The following is a 21752-nucleotide window of genomic DNA, read 5'->3' as shown; positions in this document are numbered from 1 at the left end:
AGTATTAGAAATTTTTAAAAGTATATTTCCATTTTCTGTTGACTTTTAAAAAAAAAAGAGGTTTGTACCTATGTTATTTGCTTATTATTTCTTGCCTATATCTTGTAATATGAGAAACTACTTTGGCAGTAACAATACACAATGTACTAAGCATTGTCACTCTCCTAAATAAAAAAAAAAGATATAAAAAGGCAATATATTCACAACCCAAATAGCTTAATAAAAATGATAGTAGATACAAAAATACCAATAGAACAAATAGGGAAAAGCCATGTAACAACAATTCACATAAGACAAGAATGACGGTGAAAAAACGCTCCTCCACCAACATCTCAGGAGACGCTCATTACGCCGAGAGAGATGTACCCATCAGGGAAAGAAAAATGTCCCAAAATGACCCTGGCTTCTCCTGCCCCAGTGAGGGGTCCAAAACTGGCATAACACCTCTGGAAGCATCGGGCCGGAGCCAGGGAGAGTGCCGTTTCCTGAGGAGCAACGCAGCTGGTGGAGAGGGGCGGTTGCAGCAGGATCAGCACAACCGGCTCCCAGAGCTCCGAGGGGAACGTGGAGCTGCACCGGCTCCAGCTCGGCAGCAGGACTGTAGTCCTCCTCGTGGGAGCAGAGCGCCCAGGCTGGAGGACACAGACAGCAGACAGCTCCTGCAAGGCAGTGGGGTCACCATGCCGCATGGGACAGCCCGGCCACTAAGATCTGTGTGTGGCTGCTCCACCGGCCCAGCTCGGAGGCACTAGCCTGGGTCAGCTCCAGTGCCCACCACTCAGGGTGGAGCTCAGCACTACAGGGAGAAGTAGCAGGCTCCCCAGGAGGGACCAGCACTTGCGTACAGCGCCCCGAGGCTGTCCATGGCCCTTCCTCCTGTCCGTTCCTAGGTTTGCAAGGAGACTGAGCAAGTGAGCCAGGTGACACGGGCCATGCAGAGGCCTGGCAGAGCAGCGCTCCTCTCTCTAGGGTGCTGTCCGCGGTGCAGAGGGGGACAGAGACCAGAGGGGACGTGGCAGGCACTGAGGTGCATGGTGGGGCTGAAGAACGCCATCTTGCTGTTCTGAGTGGCCAACTGACCCAGAACCCAGAGCCCAGGTGGCACTGGGGGACAAGACAGGAGGAGCTGGGGTCAGGTCATAGGGGGACAGCAGGACACGGGCAGCACGGAGGTGGGTAAGAAGAAACCATCAGGAATCAGGGAGTCGGAGTACATGGTGCGGGCCAAACACCCAGAATATCTGGGGAGACACAGACTCTACACGCTGACTTTTTCAAAACCCTCCAAAGTGGTATGAAAAGATTGAGAGTAACAAGAGTAAATAAAGAGTGTGGGATTCTGAAAAAAAAAAAAAAATAGCCCAACTCAGCAATGTAGCAGGATACAAAATAAATACATAGAAATTAACAGATTATACATTAATAATAAACTCACTGAAAAATAAATTAGTAAAACAATACCATTTACAATGGCATCAAAAATTTAAATATTTAGGAATTAACCTAACCAAGAAAGTGAAAGGCCCCTATAATGAAAATTATATCACTCTGAATAAGGAAATCAAGGACATTAGAAAACAGAGAAGATATCTCATGTTTCTGGATAGGCACAACCAATATAATCAAAATGGCTATCTATCCAAAACTGATACACAGATTTAACCCAATTCTAATCAAAATACCAATGGTATTTCTCACAAATCTAGAGACAGCAATCCTAAAATTCACATGAAAACAGAAAAGACCCAGAATAGCAAAAGAAATCCTGGGTAACAAAGGCAAAGCAGGTAACATCATAATCTCAGAGTTGAAATTGTACTATAAAGCTATGGTGATTAAAACAGCATGAGATAAAAACAGGCATGTAGATCAATGAGACAGAATAGAAGAAACAGAAACAATCCAGGAACATATACCTATTTAATCTGTGACAAAAGTGCCAAAAATGTACACTGTAGGAAAGATATTCTCTTTAATAAATGGAGCTGGGAAAGTTGGATATATACATTTAGAAAATTAAGTACCGATCCATACACCTTACGATGTATTATATGAAAATAAAAATGGAATAAAGATCTAAATGCTAAACAGGAACACTGGTTAGGCATGGCACTACAGGCCTATAATCTTGCATTCAGTAGAGGCAGGAGGCAGGAGGATCACTGTAAATCTGAGGCCAGCCTGGGCTACATAATAATTTTCAGGCTAGTCCTATCTCAAAAACAAAAAACAAATCAGAAACATTAAATCTTCTGGAAAATAAAATAGGTACAATTCTTCAAAACAGGAGTTATAAAAACTTTTCTTTTCCTTTTTAGTTCTTTGAGTTAGGATCTCCCTATGTAGTTCAGGCTGGCCTTGAACTTACTTTATGTAGCCCAGGCTAGCCTCAAATTCACAGCAATCCTCATGCCTTAACCTCCCAAAAGCTGGGATTACAGGCATGAACCACCATGCCTGGCCTAAGCAAAGACTTTTTGAACAGTAACAGAGTGGTGCAAGAAATAATACTGAGAAGCAACAAACAGGATCATACCAAATTAAAAAGTTTCTACACAGAAAAGGAAATAACCAATTAAGTGAAGAGACAATCTACAGAAAGGGAAACAATGTTTTGCCAGCTTTTCCTCAGGAATACACATAGAGTATATAAAGAACTCAAAAAAACCCAGACTCCCCCAAATAAAAGACTCAGTCAAAAACTGCAACTTGAAGACACTTCTTAGAAGTACAAATGGCCAATAAACATGAAAAAGTGTTCAACATCATTGGGCACTAGAGATGCAAATTACAACTACATATATTGAGATACTATCTTACCTCACAAAGAACGGCTAGCATCAAAAATCTAATAATAATAAATGCTAGTGAGTATGTGGGTGGAAGGAACTATTCAACATTGTTGGTGGGAATGTAAACTAATATAATGCTTCGGAAATTTGTATGGAGAGTCTTCAAGAGATAAAAACATGATTTCCATTTAACCCTTCTATGTATCTTTCCCAGAGTTAAATTTATATTACAGGGATATATGCATACCTATGTTTACAGAAGCACAATTTATACAGCTAGATCTTGGAAACAGCATCTATGTCCATCAGCAGATGAATGGCTAAAGACAATTTGGTATTTATACACAATAGAGTATATACTGTCATAAAGAAAGATACATTTCAGGCATTTCTAGGCAATGAATGCAACTAGAGAACATAATGTTAAGTGAAATAAGATACACAAGTTTAAATATCACAGTTTCTCTTATATGAGAAATTTTCACACACATCAATAGAAAATAGGAAGTAGTGAGAAGTTCAAATATTTTCTCAAATTATTAATTCTGTTTTAAAAATTTTAATATACAGTACATGCTAATTTGTTTTACTTATACTACCAGCTTTTCTTAGTTCACTGAAGTTTTGTGCTATTTATATATCTTCCTTGTAACAGAAAATCTTTGTCTATGTCTTGAATTGTAACTACGTTGAAGATATACTGTGAAATTGCTTTCAAAAATAAAAAATTGTTCCAGTTTAAAAACATATTAAAATGGGCTGTGCATGGTGGAGAATACCTATAATCCTAGGACTCAGGAGGCTAAGGCAGGAAGATTGCTGTGAGTTCAAGGCCAGCCTAAACTGCATAGTGAAACCCTGTCTCCAAAAGACAAAAAAAAAAAAAAACCAAACAAACAAACAACTGAAGTCATGTATCAGACAAGGAAAATGCATTTAGAATAAACAACAGTTAATATGTCAATTATAAAAAGACAAGCCAATTCTGAACAGACATTTCCCTAAAGTAGATGTAAATGGCTAAGAAGCATATAAAAAGATACTCAACATCTTGGGGGCTGGTGAGATGGCTCAGTGGTCTAAAGCACCTACTTAGAACAAGCTTAGCAGAGCACAGGGACCGCGGTTCAATCCCCCAGCACCACATGCCAGCCAGCCCCGCCCTCTGGTGGGCTGAGCTGGCCCCCCCCACAATAAATACATAAATAAATTTTTAGAAAAAAGATACTCAACATTAGCAGAGAATATGTATCAAAACTACAATGAGATATTACTTCATACTTACCAGACTGGCTATCATTAAAAAGACAGAAACAAATGTCAGCAAGGATGTGGAGAAGTCAGAAGCTTCATATATCATATACAGTTGGTAGAAACGTAAAATGGCACAACAGCTTTGGCAGACAGTATGGTAATTCCTCAACTGGCTAAACACAGACTTGCCATGTGATCTAACAATTCTACTACTAAGTACATACTCAGACAAATGGAAACATATATTTATATAAAAATTTATAAATGAATGGCTATAATAGCATTATTTATGATGGCTGACAAGTGGGAATAAACCAAACATCATTAAAAAGTGAATACATAAAGTATAGTATACCTGTGTTTTGAAATATTAGGCAATAAAAAAGAAGTATAAATACTACAGTAGGGACAAATCTAAAAAATATGCTAAATGAAGCCAATTACAAAGACCATGGATAGTACAGTTCCATTTATACTAAATGCCAGTATAGGGGAAATCTATAGACAAAGTAGTTTAGTGGTTGCCTAAGGCTGGGAGAAGGAAGCTTAGAGATAATGAGTAATTATTACTAATGGATACAGTATTTCTCTTCGATAAAATTATTTTAGAATTGATCATTATTACTTTTTTAAAATGTATTTAGTTCAGGGTCTACAGTGTCTCCCTACACAAATCGGACTTGTAGGGATCCTGCTGTTTTTCAGCCTCCCAAGTGCTGGGATTACAGGTGCGTGCCACCAGGCCCAGTCTCATTCACTGTCTCAGCACGCCCCAGGGGCCGGGGCAGCACAGCAGGCCAGGGATCAAACCCTACCTAGTCCCTGCATCTGCCTAAGCAGCACTTTAATCCGCTGAGCTATCTGGTCGGCCCTAGTATTGATTGTGATAACAGTTGTGCAACTCTGTAAATATACTGAAAGCAAAACATAAATTTTAAATGAATGACTATATCATGTGAATGACTGAGATATTCACACACATACACACACACACACACACACACACACACGTAAAATAAAATTAGGCTACCATTCTGTGTGTATGTTTTCCAAAGGAGATAGCACCATGTTGAAACTAAGTAATTTTTAACTGATAAAAAATATTCATTTAGTTTTCAACAGAGGTAAGGACTGCCAGGCATGTTGGTACACGCCTATAGACTCAGTACTCAGGAGGCTGAGGCGGTAAGATCACCTTGAGTTCAAGGCCACATTTAACTAAGTAGCAAAAATGTTTCTCAAAAAAAAAAGGGGGGGGGGACTGATGATTACTTTCTACAGTTTCATTTTCTTATTACTATTTTAAATTTATGTATTTGGTACAGAGTCTTGGTATGCAACTCAGACTTGTAGCAATCCTCCTGTTTCAGCCTCCCAATTGCTGGGATTACAGGCAAGTACCACCACGACTGGTTTCAGTGGCTGGCTCGGCAGGCCTGGGGCAGTGCTGGCACAGCATGCTTACCAGGGATCAAACCCAGGTCCTTGTGCTTCCCAGGCAGGTGCTGAGTCCACTGAGCTATCTCCTGGACTCTATAGTTTCATTTTAAATGAGTAGAAAAAAATATATGCACTAGAATGTTCAGACTAAAGTATTACATAAAAGAAGATGAATGTATTTATAGTATTTTTTCCAGAAAGTATCAGGGATCAAACCCTACCTAGTCCCTGCATCTGCCTAAGCAGCACTTTAATCCGCTGAGCTATCTGGTCGGGATTTTTTTTTTCCCTGAGGGGAAAAAAAAAAATCAACATATAATATATACACCCACATATCCACACTATTTTGTCACAAAAGGAGCTTTTAAGAAGCTCAGCATCCCTTTTTTCCTCATCCTGAGGTGCTTACAGGCTGCTCACTTAAGATTGGGTACTTATAAACCACATGACCTCATGAATGCTATCTTATCATATCACAGGTTCCTTAGGCTGACCACAACAACTTAAATCAGACAGGCAGTAAAGCAGCACAAAGTATTTGACACATACTATTGGTATGACATTTTCAGCTATCCCCCTTGTGGGGAGAGAAAATCTGATTATCTGATGTCCAACTGCATCTGTGAGATATGGTTCATGAAAAGCACATGATTTACTGAACTCAAGACTTCCAACCACAGCTAAACATTTTTAGTTTTTATAAATCTGAGAGAGCTAGCTATTCATCTTTTATCATTTTTCCTTAGTAAGTTACTGGAGTATATTTTAAATGTTCCTAGTTTGAGAAACTGTCTACATTATGTTATTCTTTTTTTAAATTATCATTTAAGAATTGAATTACTTAGTATAAAAGAGAATGATTTTTTAAATGACCAAATATATTAAAAATTCTAAAAAACAAATCCTGGCATAGTTGGAGAAACTCAACTTTCATATTTAAGAATATAAAGCATTAAAAATGGGAAGTATTGGGTAGCTTACTTAACTATAGTGAAAAAATATTAGCTAAAAGATTGAAACTGAATTTGAAACACCCCATGGACCAAAATCCTAGAAGGAATAAAATCCAAAACTATACTCTAAGCATCAAAGAAGTTTTATGTTTTATGAAGTTTTACGTTTCTTGAAATGTCAAATTTGGCTAGAAATCTCGGTTGCTTCTGGTTTTCAGAAAAGTCACCTAGGCCTTAACAGCTCTGATTTCAGGGCCATCTACCCCTGGAAAAAGAACCACTTACAAGGTCAAAATACAATTCCCCAGTCTTGGGTGAAATGAAAGCCCAGACACTGCTGCAGAACCAAGATAAAGAATGTAAAGTTATCCAGGTGGTGGTGTACTCCTGTAATTCCAGCACTCTGGGAGGCTGAAACAGGGGGATAACAAATTTAGGTCCAGGCTGGTGATTTAGTAGATCCTGTTACAAAATATAAAATAAAAAGGGCTGGGGATGTAGCTGTGTGAACGCCCTAGCTTCAATCTTTAGTACTACCCACCCAAGTAAGGTAAGAGTGGATTTCTAGTAACTAGATGCTATATGCTTATTTTAGAGAAATAATTTCTCTTAATCTAGTTAAATGGCTGTTTATGAGCTAGGCACAATGGCACAGTTTGTAATCCCAGCATTTGGGAGGCTGAGGCAGGTAGATCACTGTGAGTTCAAGGCCAGCCTGGGCTATATAGTGAGATTCTGTCACAAAAAAACCAAAAACAACCAATCAAACAAACCAACCTAGCTATGAAAACTCCCATTGTATATAATATGTGCCTGGTAAGTAGATCAGCAAAGTTACAGCAGTGTAGTAAGATGCAACAGACCAGAAACTAGAATGCTTGTGCATTAGCTCCATCTCATCTACTAAACAGCTGTGTAATTTTCGTTAAATTCCTTAACTCTTGGGCCCTCAGTTTCGTCCTTCATCAAATGAAAAATAAGATAAATTTTAAGAAGACCTCCAGTTTAAAAGGTTTGTGAATCTTAAATCTCAGTTTTATGCATTGTCATAGTTTGAATCTTAAGTGTCTTACACAGGTTCATAAAATCTTGGTCCCTAGCATGGCACTGTGGGGAGGTGGTGGAACTTAAGATATGGAACCTAGTGGGAGGCCCTTAGGGTTGTTTGAGCAGTGCTCTGAAAGGCCCATGGGAACCTGGCTCACCACTCACTCTTCCTTGCTTTCACCATAAGCTGAAAAGTTTTACCTCACTAGATATTCCTGTAATTCTGTGCTCCCTTGGTACAGACCAAAAAAAGCAACAAGGGCTGGCAATCATGGATGGGAAGACCCAAAACTGTGACCTCAAAGTAAGCCTCCTCTCTTTGTAAGTTCATTATCTCAGCCACTTTATAATGACAGTTAAGAAAATATTTTACATAGTGATATTATTTTAAAATTTTAAAATAATATCAGAATTTTAAAATTGTATATAGTATACAGCAATTATTTGGTACCGGGACTCGCTACGCAACTGACTCATAGTGATACTCCTGTCTCAGCCTCCCCAATGCTAGGATTACAGGCATGTGCCACCATGCCCAGTTTCAGTGGCTACTTCAGCGTGGGACCGGCACAGCATGAGGGACTGGGCATTAAACCCAGGTCTCCTTGGCCCCTATAGTACAGTAATTAAAAATGAGGGGTTTTTTTGTCTTTGTTTTTTTTTTAAATAGTAGTGGGGACAAAACCCTGGGGTGCCTCACCCCTAAGCTGTATTCTTAGTTCTTTTTGTTTTGAAAAAGGATGTTACTTTAAGTTGCCCAGGATGGCCTCAAACTTTGGATCTTTCTGCCTCAGCTTCTTCAATATCTCAGATTAAAGGTATATAATGCCGTGCCTGGCAAGAATTAGTATTTAAAATATACATGTGGCTGGGATGTAGATTACAGGTAGAACACTTGCTTAGCATGTATGAGATAAGTAGGTTCAATTCCAAAATCTGTAAGAAAATAAAAGGACTGGTAAGATTTGTAATTAGTGCAGACCATGTAAGAGTCCTAAAGCAGTTTTCACAAGATTAAAATCTCTCTTTATCTATATGGAATCTTTGGACAGTGAAGAAAAACTTCTTACTTGGCCTGAGGCTTGGGTGAACTCAAGCATGGCACTTTATAATGCTCTAATTAAAGAAATAACAAATTTAAGAGAATTTCTTTTGGTAAGAAGCTGTCATTCTGGGAATATCATTTCTACTACAAAAACACACATGAAAGCCTACAACTCCATACACTGACATTTCTCTTAAACATTAATATTTTTCTTGGCAATTAAACCATTAGCACCTATCAGTACAAACACAAAATACTGTTTTTTATTTTACTTCTGTCTCTAGAAATGCAATGCTGCTGTCAGAGCAGTCTGGTTAAGAATGTCACTTCTATTCTTGGGTAACATTCTGGAAACTAAGTAACATACCTGGAGCTTTACAAGCTCTAAACAAAAATGAAGACTGGTAGAAACGGCAAGTATAGAGAATGCATGAAATTAAAAAAGAATAGACAGTATCATTCAATATGAAATAACATGGAAAAAATAGCCACCATTAACTATAAAATCAAATCTTACATTCTATTCTACCTTAAATATGGACACCAATTCACCAATTATCAATGAGTCGTCTAAAAGCTTCATATACATAAATTCAAGAGCCAGCTGATAGCTTGCGGACTAAAGCGCCTGCTTAGGCAGAGTGCAGTGGCCAGGGTTCAATCCCTGGTGTGTCGTGCTGGCCCCACCTGTGAGGCATGCTGAGACGGAGATGGAGACTGGGGGTGGTGGCACACACCTGTAATCCCAGCACTTGGGAGGCTGAAAACAGGAGAAGCACAAGTCCTATTTACCTAGTGAGACTCTGTAGACCCTGTCCTAAATACAGGAAAAAAAAAAAAAAAATCCAAGCTGAATTTTTACTAATTTCTGTTGAAGTGGGAAATACAAAGGTAAGAAAAAATTAAAGAATACAAAAGGGCACACTAAAATTTGATCCTTGTGGCTCTGTATTTCAAAGATTGTACCTTTTTTTTTGGAGACAGAGTTTCATTATGTACTTTTCTGGCTGGGCTTCAACTGACTATACAGCTCAGACTAGCCTTGAATTTGAGGTAATCCTCCTGCTTCAATCTCCTGAATTCAAAAATTTTACTTTAATTGTATTTTTGTAATTTTACTATTAAGATGTATTAAGTAAATTTAAGACATTAAAAGTACTTTTTGGTAGATATTTCAATTTATAGTCAGTGTAATCCCAATCAAAGTATCATTAGCATACCTCACAGAACTGAAGAAAACATTCCTAAAATTAATCTGGAACCTGAAGAGAACTATAGCAAAAGTAATCCTGGATAACAAAGGTAAATCAAGAGGCATCACAATCCCTGATTTGAAATTATACTACAAAGCTACTGTTATAAAATCAGAATGGTACTGGCAAAAAAAAAAAGGTAGACCTGAGGACCAGTGGAACAGATTAGAAGATGAGTGCACAACTACAGACATATTCAGCCACCTTATCTTCAATATAGGGGCCGAATATGTTCACTGAAAGAAAGATAGCCACTTTAATAAGTGGTACTGGAGAAACTGGCTCGTTGCATACTGAAGATTAAAACTAGAATCATATCTATCTTGCCACATCATTCTATCTATCTATCTATCTATCTATCTATCTATCTATCTATCTATCTATCTTATTTTTTTTATGGTACAGGGGATGGAATGCAGGACCTTGTCCTTGCCAGACAGGTGCTTATGACACCAAGCTATCTCCCTAGCTCCCTAAACCCATGTCTATCACCACGTACTCAACTAAAGTCAAAATAGAACAAAGATTTAATTTTAAAAAAACAAAACACTAAATCTACTAGAAGAGAAAATAGGTAGAAATCTTGAAGACATAGGGGTAGGCAGAGAGTTCATTAACTAAACCCAAACTACAAAGGAAACACTTTAAAGAATCAACAACTGGGTTCTCACCCTATTAAAAATCTTTTGTACATCAAAAGAATCACCAATAGAGTGAAAAGACAACCCACAGAGTGAGAAAACATTTGAGCTAACTGTCCCTCAGACAAAGGACTTATATCTAGAACATATAAAGAATTGAAAAAAAATCAGATCTCCCAAATTCAACAACCCAATCCAAAAATGGGCGTCTGAGATGAATACACACTTCTCAGATGAATACAAATGGCAAATAAATATATGAAAAAATGGTCAACATCATTGGTTGAAAGATGCAAATTAAAACAATATTGGGGGGGAGATGACTCAGTGGAATAAGCACTTCCCTGCAAGTGCAAGGGCCTGAGTTCAATCCCCGGTTCTGCAAAAAAACCAAAACAAACAAAAAAACAATATTGAGTTTTTATCTCACCCCAGTAAGAATGGGTATCATCAAGGAAACAACCAACAACAAATGCCAGAAGCGCTGTGGGGAAGAAAGAACCCTTCTCCACTCCAGTGTAGAGTAGTGCAACTACTTTGGATATCATTGTTGAGATACTTCTAAAACCTAAGATTAGAAATCTCACAATAACACAGTAAAAATAAAGGGAATAAATAAAACAACCCCCCTCCTCAACTAGATAAGAGGTCCCATTTTACCCAGCTATTTCCCGTCTAAGTATTTTTCCCAGAAGAATTTAAAACACTATACCACAGCAATATATGTGCAATATATGTGTTTATAGTAGCACATTTTGTCATAGCAAAAATCTTGGAATGAACTGAAATGAACATCAACTGAGGAATGGAAAAAAGATGTGGTATTTTTCATGCAGAAGGCTAAAAGTAGATCCATGCCTATCACCATGCACAAAAGCTACAGTCAGAAAGGATCAAAGATTTAAAAATTAAAACAGAAACACTAAATATTCTGGAGGAAAATGTAAGTAGAAATCTTAAAGACATAGGGATAGGTATAGAGTTCATGAACAAAACCCAAACTGCATGGGAACTACTTCAAACAATCCACAACTGGGATCTCATTGTTTTGAAAAGTTTCTGCACTTCAAAGCAAATCTCCAATAGAGTAAAAAGAAAAGCTACAAACTGAGAAAAAAAAATTATAGCTGACTGTTCCTCTGACAAAGGTCATCTATCTAGAACATATAAAGAATTTTAAAAAATCAGGCCCCCAAATTCAAAGACCCAATCCACAAATGGGCATATGAAATGAATACACACTTCTCAGAGGAAGAAATAGAAATGGCAAGTAAATATATGAAAAAATTCAACATCATTGGTCATTCGAGAAATTAAATTAAAACAACACTGAGATACCATCTCACCACAGGAAGAATGGCTAACATCAGGAACATAATAAAAAATAAAAGAAAATGGCTAAAAAAAGAAAACATAATAAATGCTGGAGGGGCTGTGGAGAAAAAGGAATGCTCCATTGTTGGCAGAAGTGCAGACTAGTACAACGACTATGGAAATCAGTATGCAAATGCCTTATAAAGTTAGGATTGGAGATCCCATTCAAGCCACTTTTCCCCTTCCTGGGTATTTTTCTAGAACAACAGAAAATCTCATACCACAGTGATATTTGTGCAATCATTTATAGCAGCACAATTTGTCATAGCTAAATCCTGAAATAATCCAGATACCCATCAACTGAAGAATAGATAAAGAAAATGTGGTATTTTTACACAACGGAGTATGGTTCAGCTATAAAACAGGATAAATTTGACTCTCTTGTTGGAAAATGGATGCAACTAGAGAACATACTCTTAAGTGAAATAAATCAGACCCACACATGCAAACATTCTATTGTCTCCTTAGTGTGAGAACCTAAAAGAAAAATGGAATCTGAAGTGTACAATAGATACTGGGAAAAGAGAATGAACTTATTTAAAAGGAAAGAGTTATTGAGTTGAGGAGAAGGACAGAAGAGGGAGCGGGGGAAAGAGATTTATCTAGGTATGTAAGCAGAATGATTTGAACAACTGTGCTGTGTATTTCTGCTGGTCTATGCATAGGAGCAGACAATACATTTGTTTTGTCTCCTTTTTTCAGCTGTTTGTGCTTTTTCTCTTTTTAATTTCTTACACATTTCTTTTTATTTCTTCTTTCAATTTTACAAGCATATATGATTAACTGGTTGGAAGACAACATTATGTTACAACAAATACTGTAAAATTCCTATTAAGCAAAATTCTGTATCACTTGTAATTCTTTTATTAATTTTATTGAGAAACAAATAGCAATGAGGCAGTTTCAAAACAGGTTAGTAGGACAGTTACAGTAAGTAATACATTGCATATTGTTGTCTTCGTAGTAGTTATTCATAGTACAAGATGCAGACATGATATCCTGTCCAAATGCTATCAGTACAAATTTTTCTTCTTTATTTTGGTCTTAATCATCCAGCAGAAAAGTACAAAAATGAGGTATAAAAAGTAAAGCCATATTAATGCTGAGATGTAAAAGGCTCAAGTCAGCAACTTCTGACATTGCTAGTCCTATGGGTAATCCACTACTATTATGGACTACTGGACTATATTGGATAATTTTGCTGAATTCACACATGTACAATATTTAAATGTCAACAGAATACCCATCTCTGACAAAATTAAATAAAAAAGGGGATATAAATGAAAGAATATTTTGTATCTGTATACACAAAATAGGATATACAGCTACTTTCACTTGTAATTTTTTTGTTTTAATTCTGATTTGTATTCTCTTTAAAAAAATAAAAGATGTAGTATTTTTATACAATGGAGTACTACTCAGCTATAAAGAAGGATAAATTGAGACATTTATGGGGAAATAGACATACCTTTAATCCATACTTATAAGGGAAACAAATGTCTCACAGGTTATATTGTCTCTCTAGTCTAAGAAGCTGAAAAAGTAAATGAGACCCAAAATCTACAACAGATATTGTGAACTAGAAAGAAAATGCTCAAAAGGAAAGAGAAACTGGAATAAGGAAAAGGAACAATGAAGAAAGGGAAAAAGAAAAAAAAATACATATATATACATATACACACACACACACACGATAGATAAGACAGATATACTATTAATTGCTATTAGCCTAGCTCATTGAAAAGAAAGGTATAAGCCTGTACTGTTTGATTGGTTATGATGCCTGTATCTCTTTTTTTTAAAGAATACAAAATGGTAGCAGCGGCTGGGGTTCAATCCCTGGCATGGTGTGCAGTATTGGCCCCGCCCCCAGGGCCTGCTGAGACAGTGATTGGAACTGGGCATGGTGGTGTGCACCTGTAATTCCAGTGTTTGGCTGGCTGAAAACAGGAGAATTACTGCGAGTCCAATCTACATAATTAGACTCTGTACTAAATAAAAAAAAAAAAAAGGTAAATGGTACAGAACATCATTATGGTGTTCTATTGCATAACATTATCTTCAAATTAGTTGTTTAGATCACCAGATATAAACATGCAAAATTGGTTTTAAAAAGTAATGAGAGGGGCCGGGGAGATGGCTCAGTAGAATAAGTGCTTGCCTGGCAAGCACAAGGGCCTGAGTTCAATCCCCGGTTCTGCAGAAAAAAAAAAAAAAAAAAAAGTACTTTTTTGTCCTACCAATTTGATTTGAAACTGTCTCATTGCTATGCGTTTTTCAATAAAATTATGGAAAAAAAATGTAATGAGAAATTTAAAAGAAAAATAAGCATTAACTGCTTCTTTCAATAGATCAGCAGAAAGCAGCAATATAATTATCCAAACTATCTTGCATCTATATATAAATATATATTTTTCCCCTTTTTTTTTATGTATTTGGTACAGGGTGTGCAGGGTCTTACTGTGTATATCTGACTTGTAGCGATTCTCTTGTTTTCAGCCTCCCAAGTGCTGGGATTATAGGCAGATGCCACCACGCCCAGTCTCAGTCACCATCAAAGTGTAGCTGGGCACAGGGCTGGCATGGCATGCTGGGGATCGAACCCTGGCATGAAGCAGCTGCCCCAGCCACTGTGCTCTGCCTAAGCAGGTGTTTTAGTCCACTGATCTATCTTGCCAGCCCCTTTCCTTTTTTTCTTTTGTCCTTTTTCTCATTCCATTTCTTTCCTTTTCACAGTATCTATTACATCTTTCAGATTTTATTTATTCTTTTAGGTTCTCACACTAGTGAGACAATATGATGATTTTTTTTTTTTTTTTTTTTTTTTTTTTGTGGAACCGGGGATTGAACTCAGGCCCTTGTGCTTGCCAGGAAAGTGCTTATTCTGCTGAGCCATCTCCCTGGCCCCACGATGTTTGCACATGTGGGTCTGATTTATTCACTTAATAGTACAGTCTCTAGTTGCATCCATTTACCTACAAAAGTCATATGTTCATCTTTTTTTACAGCTAAGTAATACTCCATTGTGTAAGAATACCATTTTTTTTAACCTACTTTTCAGTTGATGGGCATTTGAATGGTTTGCAAGATTCAGCTATGACAAATTGTGCTGCTATGTAAGATTCAGCACATATATTGCTGTGGTATGATGTTTTTAGGTGTTTTGGAAACATACCTAGATGGGGAATAGCTGGCTTGAATGGGACCTTCAATCCTAGCTTTTTGAGAAATCTCCACACTGATTTTCATGTACAGTCTGTCTGTATTTTCATCAGCAGCGGAGAAGGGTTTCTTACTCCCCAAAGCCCCTCCAGCACTGTTACTGGTTGACTTTTTATTTTTTCAGTTTTGTATGTTGTGTAGGGTCTCACTACACAACTCAGTCTCATAATGATCCTCCTGTTTTCAGCCTCCGCAGTGCTAGAATTACAGGCATGCACCACCACACCTGGACTTGGTGGTCGGCACGGCATGTGGTGCTGGGGAAACCCTGGCCCCAGTGCTTGCCTAAAGAAGCATTTTGGTCTGCTGAGCTTCTCGCCAGCCCTTGACTTCTTGATGACAGCCATTCTTCGTGGGGTAAGATGAAATCTCAGCATTGTTTTACTTAGTATCTCATGAATAATCAATGATGTTGACCATTTTTTCATATATATATATCTTATATCACTTGCAACTACTTTGAAGATAGCATTGTGCACTGTTTTGAACATTATTGCTCTTGTACAATCTGCTTTGAAATTTTTATTTATTTTTTATAATGTATTACAGTTTATGCATCAATTTTCACTGTAGATTTTGAGGCCTTTGACGGTTGTGTTTAGATCTTTATTTTTTAGCTCTAGATCCAGTACCTCGTCCACAGCAGGTACTCTGATGATAGCCAGAAAGATAAGTGAGTTGACTTGGAGACCTATGCTGTTTCTGTGGGGACAGGAGGCAGAGAATAGGATAGGATTTAACTTCCACCTTGCTAGGTCTAGGGAAGCAAGACTTCACAATGGCTTCTGTGAAGGTTTTGACAAGGTGCAACCGGCTCCAGATTTTAAAACTGACATGGGAAGTAGGTAGAGTCAGAAGGAGAGCTAGTTGGGTAGCGAGGAATTGCAGGGGTGCAGGTAAGAAGGCACTACGATGAACTACAGTAAACAGCGAGTGGTAAACTAAATCTATCTCCATGTCAATAGGGGAAGAAAAGGAGTCCTTTTAGCTAGGCCAACTCAGAATGTACTTATGAAATATATGCAAATTTATGTGCAGGGGGAGCAAAAGCTAAATACTAAGTATTATTAACTATCATCTCTAAGATTTAGACACAGATGACAATTTTTCTGTCTAAAATAAGAGGGCAATCTAGATTTGATTTTGACCCAACCATTTATTGCTTGTATAATGCTTGGAAAGAGCTATGATGAATGTCATTGTGAATTTCAGTTTCTATATCCATGCATACCTCTGGATCAGTAATAACATGAAGTGTATAACTGGTTAATCTTCAGTACCTCATGCAGCTAAGGGTGTCAAGCTGTTAAAATGTGCAACACTGTTGTATCTCTAGGAAGATGAATATGTAGTTTCTTTCAAGGTTTCCTTAAATATTTATCTAAGTATAAAAAACAGCTAACAAAATGGCTATTCACAGTCACATGTTCAAATACAATACTGTATTAAGATTTCTATGTAAATATGGAAATTAAAAGCCAAAGATTCTGGTGGGGTGTGGTGGTGCACATCTGTAATCCTCAGGCTCTGGAGGCTGAGGCAGGAGGACTGCTGTGAGTTCAAGGCCAGCAGAATTGCATAGTGAGACTCTGTCTCAGAATGACAAAGATTCTGCCAAATTCTAAATATGGACAAATGTTAAATTGAGATTAGATGGATTTTAAATGTTTTTTAAAATTGTGACATGCTCTATCAAAATATAATAATAATGGAATAAAAAGGTGACACTGTATTTAGCTCCCTTAGAAAAGCTAACCTGACAATGTAATAGTAATTATAGTTTATTACAACCAGTATCTTAGTTTAAAAACTTTTCACTTGTCATTTATTTTCTCTTTAGCAATAACAATTTAAAACAGGCAAATGCTCAGAAATTATAAGGAAAAAGAACCCCCAACTAAATACCCACAATAATTTTTTTTTTTTAAATCTTGTATTTGGTACAGGGTCTTGCTATGTAGCTTGGACTTGTAGTGATCCTCCTGTCTCAGCTGCTGCAGCACTGGGATTGCAGGTATGTGCTACTATGCCAGGTTTCCATGGCCAGCATGGCATGCAGTACGGGGATCAAACTTGGGTCCTTGCAATTGCCACGCAAGTACTTAGACCACAGAGCTATCACCCCAGCCCCCCACAACAATTTTATAGTACCTGTAAATTCAAACTCTTCTAACTTTAAACATTCACCACAATATGATTCTATCCACTCTATTCATACTTCATTGTTACATTAATCCTTTAGTAGAATCTAGCCTCCTTTGGGGCTGGCGAGATAGCTCAGCAGTCTAAAGTGCCTGCTTAGGCAAGCACTCAGGGACCATGATTCAATCCCTGTACCATGTGCCATGCCAGCTTTTGCCCCCAGGGTGGGCTAAGCTGGTCACAAAAAAATAAAAAAAGAAAGAAAGAAAGAAAAGACAAGAAAAAAAAATCTAGTCTCCTTTAAGCTCTTAACCCCTATTTTTACTTATCTCTGAAACCTTGTGTGTAAGTACAGAGATACACTCTATTCTCAGCTCTTTCCCTTGACATCTGACAGAGGCCTACTTAAACTCAGGACTTTGACTACTCTCAACTGCAAAATTAGTACCTTACTACTAACTGTTCTGGTCTTTAATCTATATGATCTAGCTTTTCACAGCAAATTTTATCCTCTTCATTAGTTTTCATGTTTGTACAAGGTAACAAACTATTTCCACAAGACCTACACTAAAAAAAAATTCAAAAGTTAGACTTAATGTGAATTCTACTTCCTTCTTTCTTTCCTTTCCTTTCCTTTCCTTTCTTTCTCTGTCTTTCTTTTCTTTTTTTTTTTTTTTCTCAAAAGTTCTCAATATGCATCCCGGGCTGGCCTTGAACTTACAGCGACTTATAGGTATGCACCACCACACCTGGCCATCGTGTGAATTATTTTCTTCTAACTTTAATGAGGAAAATATTTTACTAAAGACATGTAGCAGATAAAACTAACATCTGCCGACTTAATTTTTGCCTAGTTAAAAAAAGTCAATCTAGATATAATGTTCTTCTAAAATTAAAGGTGTATGCCACCAAGCCGGACTGAAAACAACTTTTGAACACAAGAGTAAGTATTAGGGTTTTTAAAAGAGTAAGGATTCCTAGAAAATGAGTATTTGTAACTTGCTCTTTTATACACGGCTTCAGTAAAAACATGGAAATGCACACCAATAGGTAAGAATTACACAGAAAATTCTGAACTGCTCAGATTTATCATGGTTATAGATTAACATTTACATGAATGACCTCTACTATTTCAAGACAAACTGAACTACATCGAAGATTTATTTTTATATTTTGTTTCTTCTTCAATTGGAATTTACTCTTAGATTGAATTACCTCCAGAAGGTATTGCCCAAAAACATTCAGACTTCAACTGAAGGGTATAATACCAGGAAAAGGTAATGTCTAAACTTTTTCCTCTGAGGTTTAAGTTCATTTATAAGTTTTTTTTTTTTTTTTGGTGGTGGAGGTGGTGGTGATACTAGGAATTGAACCCAGAACCTTTACACCTTAAGTTCATTTAGTGGCCAAAATGAATTTCTTTTCCTTCTTTATTCTTTTTTAAACAAATCAAGTTTATGTTACTCTTTCATATCTTATTACTGTGAATGAACTCTTACAAATAATTCAAGATGAGAAACATACTTTATTCATATTGCCAGATATTTATCATTAGAAAATAATAAAAAACAAATAAACTGAGCAGGAGCCGTATTATTAAACTTATCAGGCTAGTCAAAACACAGTTGTTCAAATAATTTAAATTTGTACAATACTAAGTAAAATTCTAAAAATTTTATAGGTTGAATCTCATACATTCTAGGCAATGCCAGTTTAAAAAGCATTCAAATACTAAGAACTCTGTTAACTGATATTAGGCAAGTATCCTTTTTTGCAATCACAGTACTACCCCCATGAGAGGGAAAGACAAGAGAAAAAGACTTCCTTTTACACACAAGAGTAAGTACGGCAAATCTATTTCACAGATATAAGACAAAATTTGGTTTAACTGAAATAAATACCTAGGCATCCTATCCACAATTTTCAGACTATCATAAAAAATAAATATTTTTCACGAAAATATTAATCTATCATTTAGGTCATGATTAAGGTTTAAGGAAATGATGCTTGCTAAAAAGAAGACAACACTCTAAAATGTTGTTATTAGTTAAGAAGTTAGAGATAACAAGTTACAAATAAGCATTTTCTAGCAATCCTTACTCTTTTGAAAACCCTAATAATTATTCTTGTGTTCAAAAGTTGTTCCCAGTCAGGCTTGGTGGCATACACCTTTAATTTTAGCAAGAAAATTATATCTAGATTGACTTTTTTTTTTTTTTTATCTTTTTTATTTAGTTTGTACAGGGTCCTGCTACACAGCTTAGACTCGTTGTGATCCTCCTGTGTCAGCCTCCCCACAACTGAGATTACAGGTGTGCACCACCATGCTTGGTTTCAGTGGCCAGCTTAGTGCACCCAGGGTTCTGGGGCCCACACAGCATGTGATAGCAGGGATTGAACTCAGGTTCTTGTACTTGCCAGGCAGGTGCTTAGACTGCCAAGCTATCTCCCCAGCCCTAGATTGCCTTTTTCTAAGTAGGCAAAAATTAAGTCAGCAGATGTTAGTTTTATCTGCTACATGTCTTCAGTAAAATATTTTCCTCATTAAAATTAGCAGAAAAAACTTAGCATGAAAGTTTTTAGCATAAAAACTCGGTCTTATAGCCCATAATAAATTGTTAAATACAGAGGAAGGAAGAAAGACATACGTGAAGATCAAAACTTATCACTTACCTCATGATTCAGCTCTGCTATCTGATCTTTCAGTTCCCTAATGTACTGGTTAGAATCAGACTTGCTAAGCTGTCCTTGAAGCTTTCCTTCTTCTTTCTGTTTGGCATAATAAAACAAGGCAAAAATAAGAGACCATTATCATAGTATATACTCAAATGTTTCAGGATACAAGGTGGAATAAACATACACCTTTCAATTAGCTGAGTTCTGATCAAACCCATTCATAAAACTATCTTTGGAAATAATAGTGAACTAAGCTGAGTATTTCTGAATAATCTTCAATGGAAGTTGTTTATAACCCATACAACTTGCAAAATATACTTTTTGAGAAATCTTAGAAATTAATTATAAAACAGGTCCCCTGATGAAAAATTATCCTAGAATTTCAAGGCCATTTATCTAGTTTTGGGGCAGATGTTACTCTATCAAAACCATACTGAGACTCCTGCAGTTATACTGGGGAACTGGTTTTTGCATGAAAGGGAAAAAAGAAAAAAATTATTTCAATCACTCTAAAAGGGGTAACAACTCTTGAGTCTCCTCATATAATTAGTTTAGAAATGTGAACTGAAATCCAGATATTGCCGGACACGGTGGTGCAGACCTATAGTCCCAGCTATTTGGGAGGATGAGGTGGGAGGATCACTTGAGTCCAGACGTTCTGGGCTGTAGTGCGCTATGCTGATTGGGTATCCTTACTTTAAGTTTGGCATCAATATAGTGCCCTGCCAGGATCGGGGCACCACCAGGTTGCCTAAGGAGGGGTGAACCAGCCCAGGTTGGAAACGGAGCAGGTCAAAACTCCCGTGCTGAAATCCAGATATTGACTAAAAGATGATCTCAATCCTAAGAATTACTTTTCAAAGAGTGGTGGAACCATTTTCTAGGGACAAAGATTACAATTTTTATTCCACCTGTAAACAAATGTGAACTTCTTAGATAACAGACACCTTAAAAAGTCATGCTAGAGTTGTTTGTGACATTTCCAAATTATAATACTGAAGCCATGTGCTACTTAAAAATGTTTAAAGGGCTGGGGAGATAGCTCAGTAGAATAAGTGCTTGCTTGGCAAACAAAAGGTCCTGAGTTCAATCCCTGGTACTGCAAAAAAAAAAAAAAAAAAAAAAAAAAAAGTTTTGAAGTTGTGATCCAGAGACAGCCATCAAAATCACAAAAATCACTTCCTAATACCAGAAGAGAAGGGACTTACTTTTACAGCTGCCAGCTTTAGTTTCTTTCCCAAGTAGTTAATAATTTATTAGTGTAGTCGCCCCATGATGGTTCATACACATATGAGTACACACAAGTATACAGTTACTTGTTTTTCCCCATATCACCCTCTTTATATACTGTTCTGCACTTCACTGTATCTCTCAACAATATTAAAGATTATTCAATACTAGATTTTAGTTTGGAAGTCTCTGCAAAAGTTAGTTTTGAGTGTGTGCAGGTATAGAATCTGCCCCCAAATGTATACACATTTTAGCAGTTTGCTGCACTTATAAATGTCTAGAAACAAATGGCCACCACTTTGAGCACCTCTTGTAACTGCAGAGGCCAAAGCTAACTTCTATTAATTGCATGATGTCTCAATAAGTTTAGTATTAAAATATTTATTCAAATTTTTCTTTTACTGATGCATCATTTTTTGACGGACTCTACACACACACACACACTCACTCACTCACAGACATGTTTGGGTTTGGGGTATTTTTTTTCTTTTGTTTTGGAAGTCCTGCAGATTGAACCCAGGTTCTTCACACTGACCTACACCACTAGTCATTTTAGTTTTTGTTTTGACACAGGGTCTCATTAAGTGACTAAGTTGTCTGGACTGGGCTCAAACTTGTGATTTTCCTGCCTTAGCTTCACAGAGTGCTAGAATTAGAAACATGTGCCATAGCACCCAGCTTAG

General features: G+C 37.1%; 1 protein-coding gene across 5 annotated transcripts in view; it reads right to left on the bottom strand.

Annotated features, from left to right (window-relative positions):
• The window catches only part of Evi5 (ecotropic viral integration site 5), a 253121-nt gene that overhangs the window by 23723 nt on the left and 207646 nt on the right, over positions 1–21752 (bottom strand). For all 5 annotated transcript variants that reach the window (XM_004635730.2, XM_023720272.1, XM_023720274.1 and 2 more), the window contains one exon: positions 19837–19932. In XM_004635730.2, coding sequence (XP_004635787.1) covers positions 19837–19932 — 96 coding nt within the window. The remainder of the gene's footprint in view (positions 1–19836; positions 19933–21752) is intronic.

Source organism: Octodon degus, unplaced genomic scaffold (genome assembly GCF_000260255.1).
Source record: "Octodon degus isolate 3935 unplaced genomic scaffold, OctDeg1.0 scaffold00074, whole genome shotgun sequence".
Lineage (NCBI taxonomy): Eukaryota > Metazoa > Chordata > Mammalia > Rodentia > Octodontidae > Octodon > Octodon degus.
This window is presented reverse-complemented; position numbering and strand designations above follow the sequence as displayed.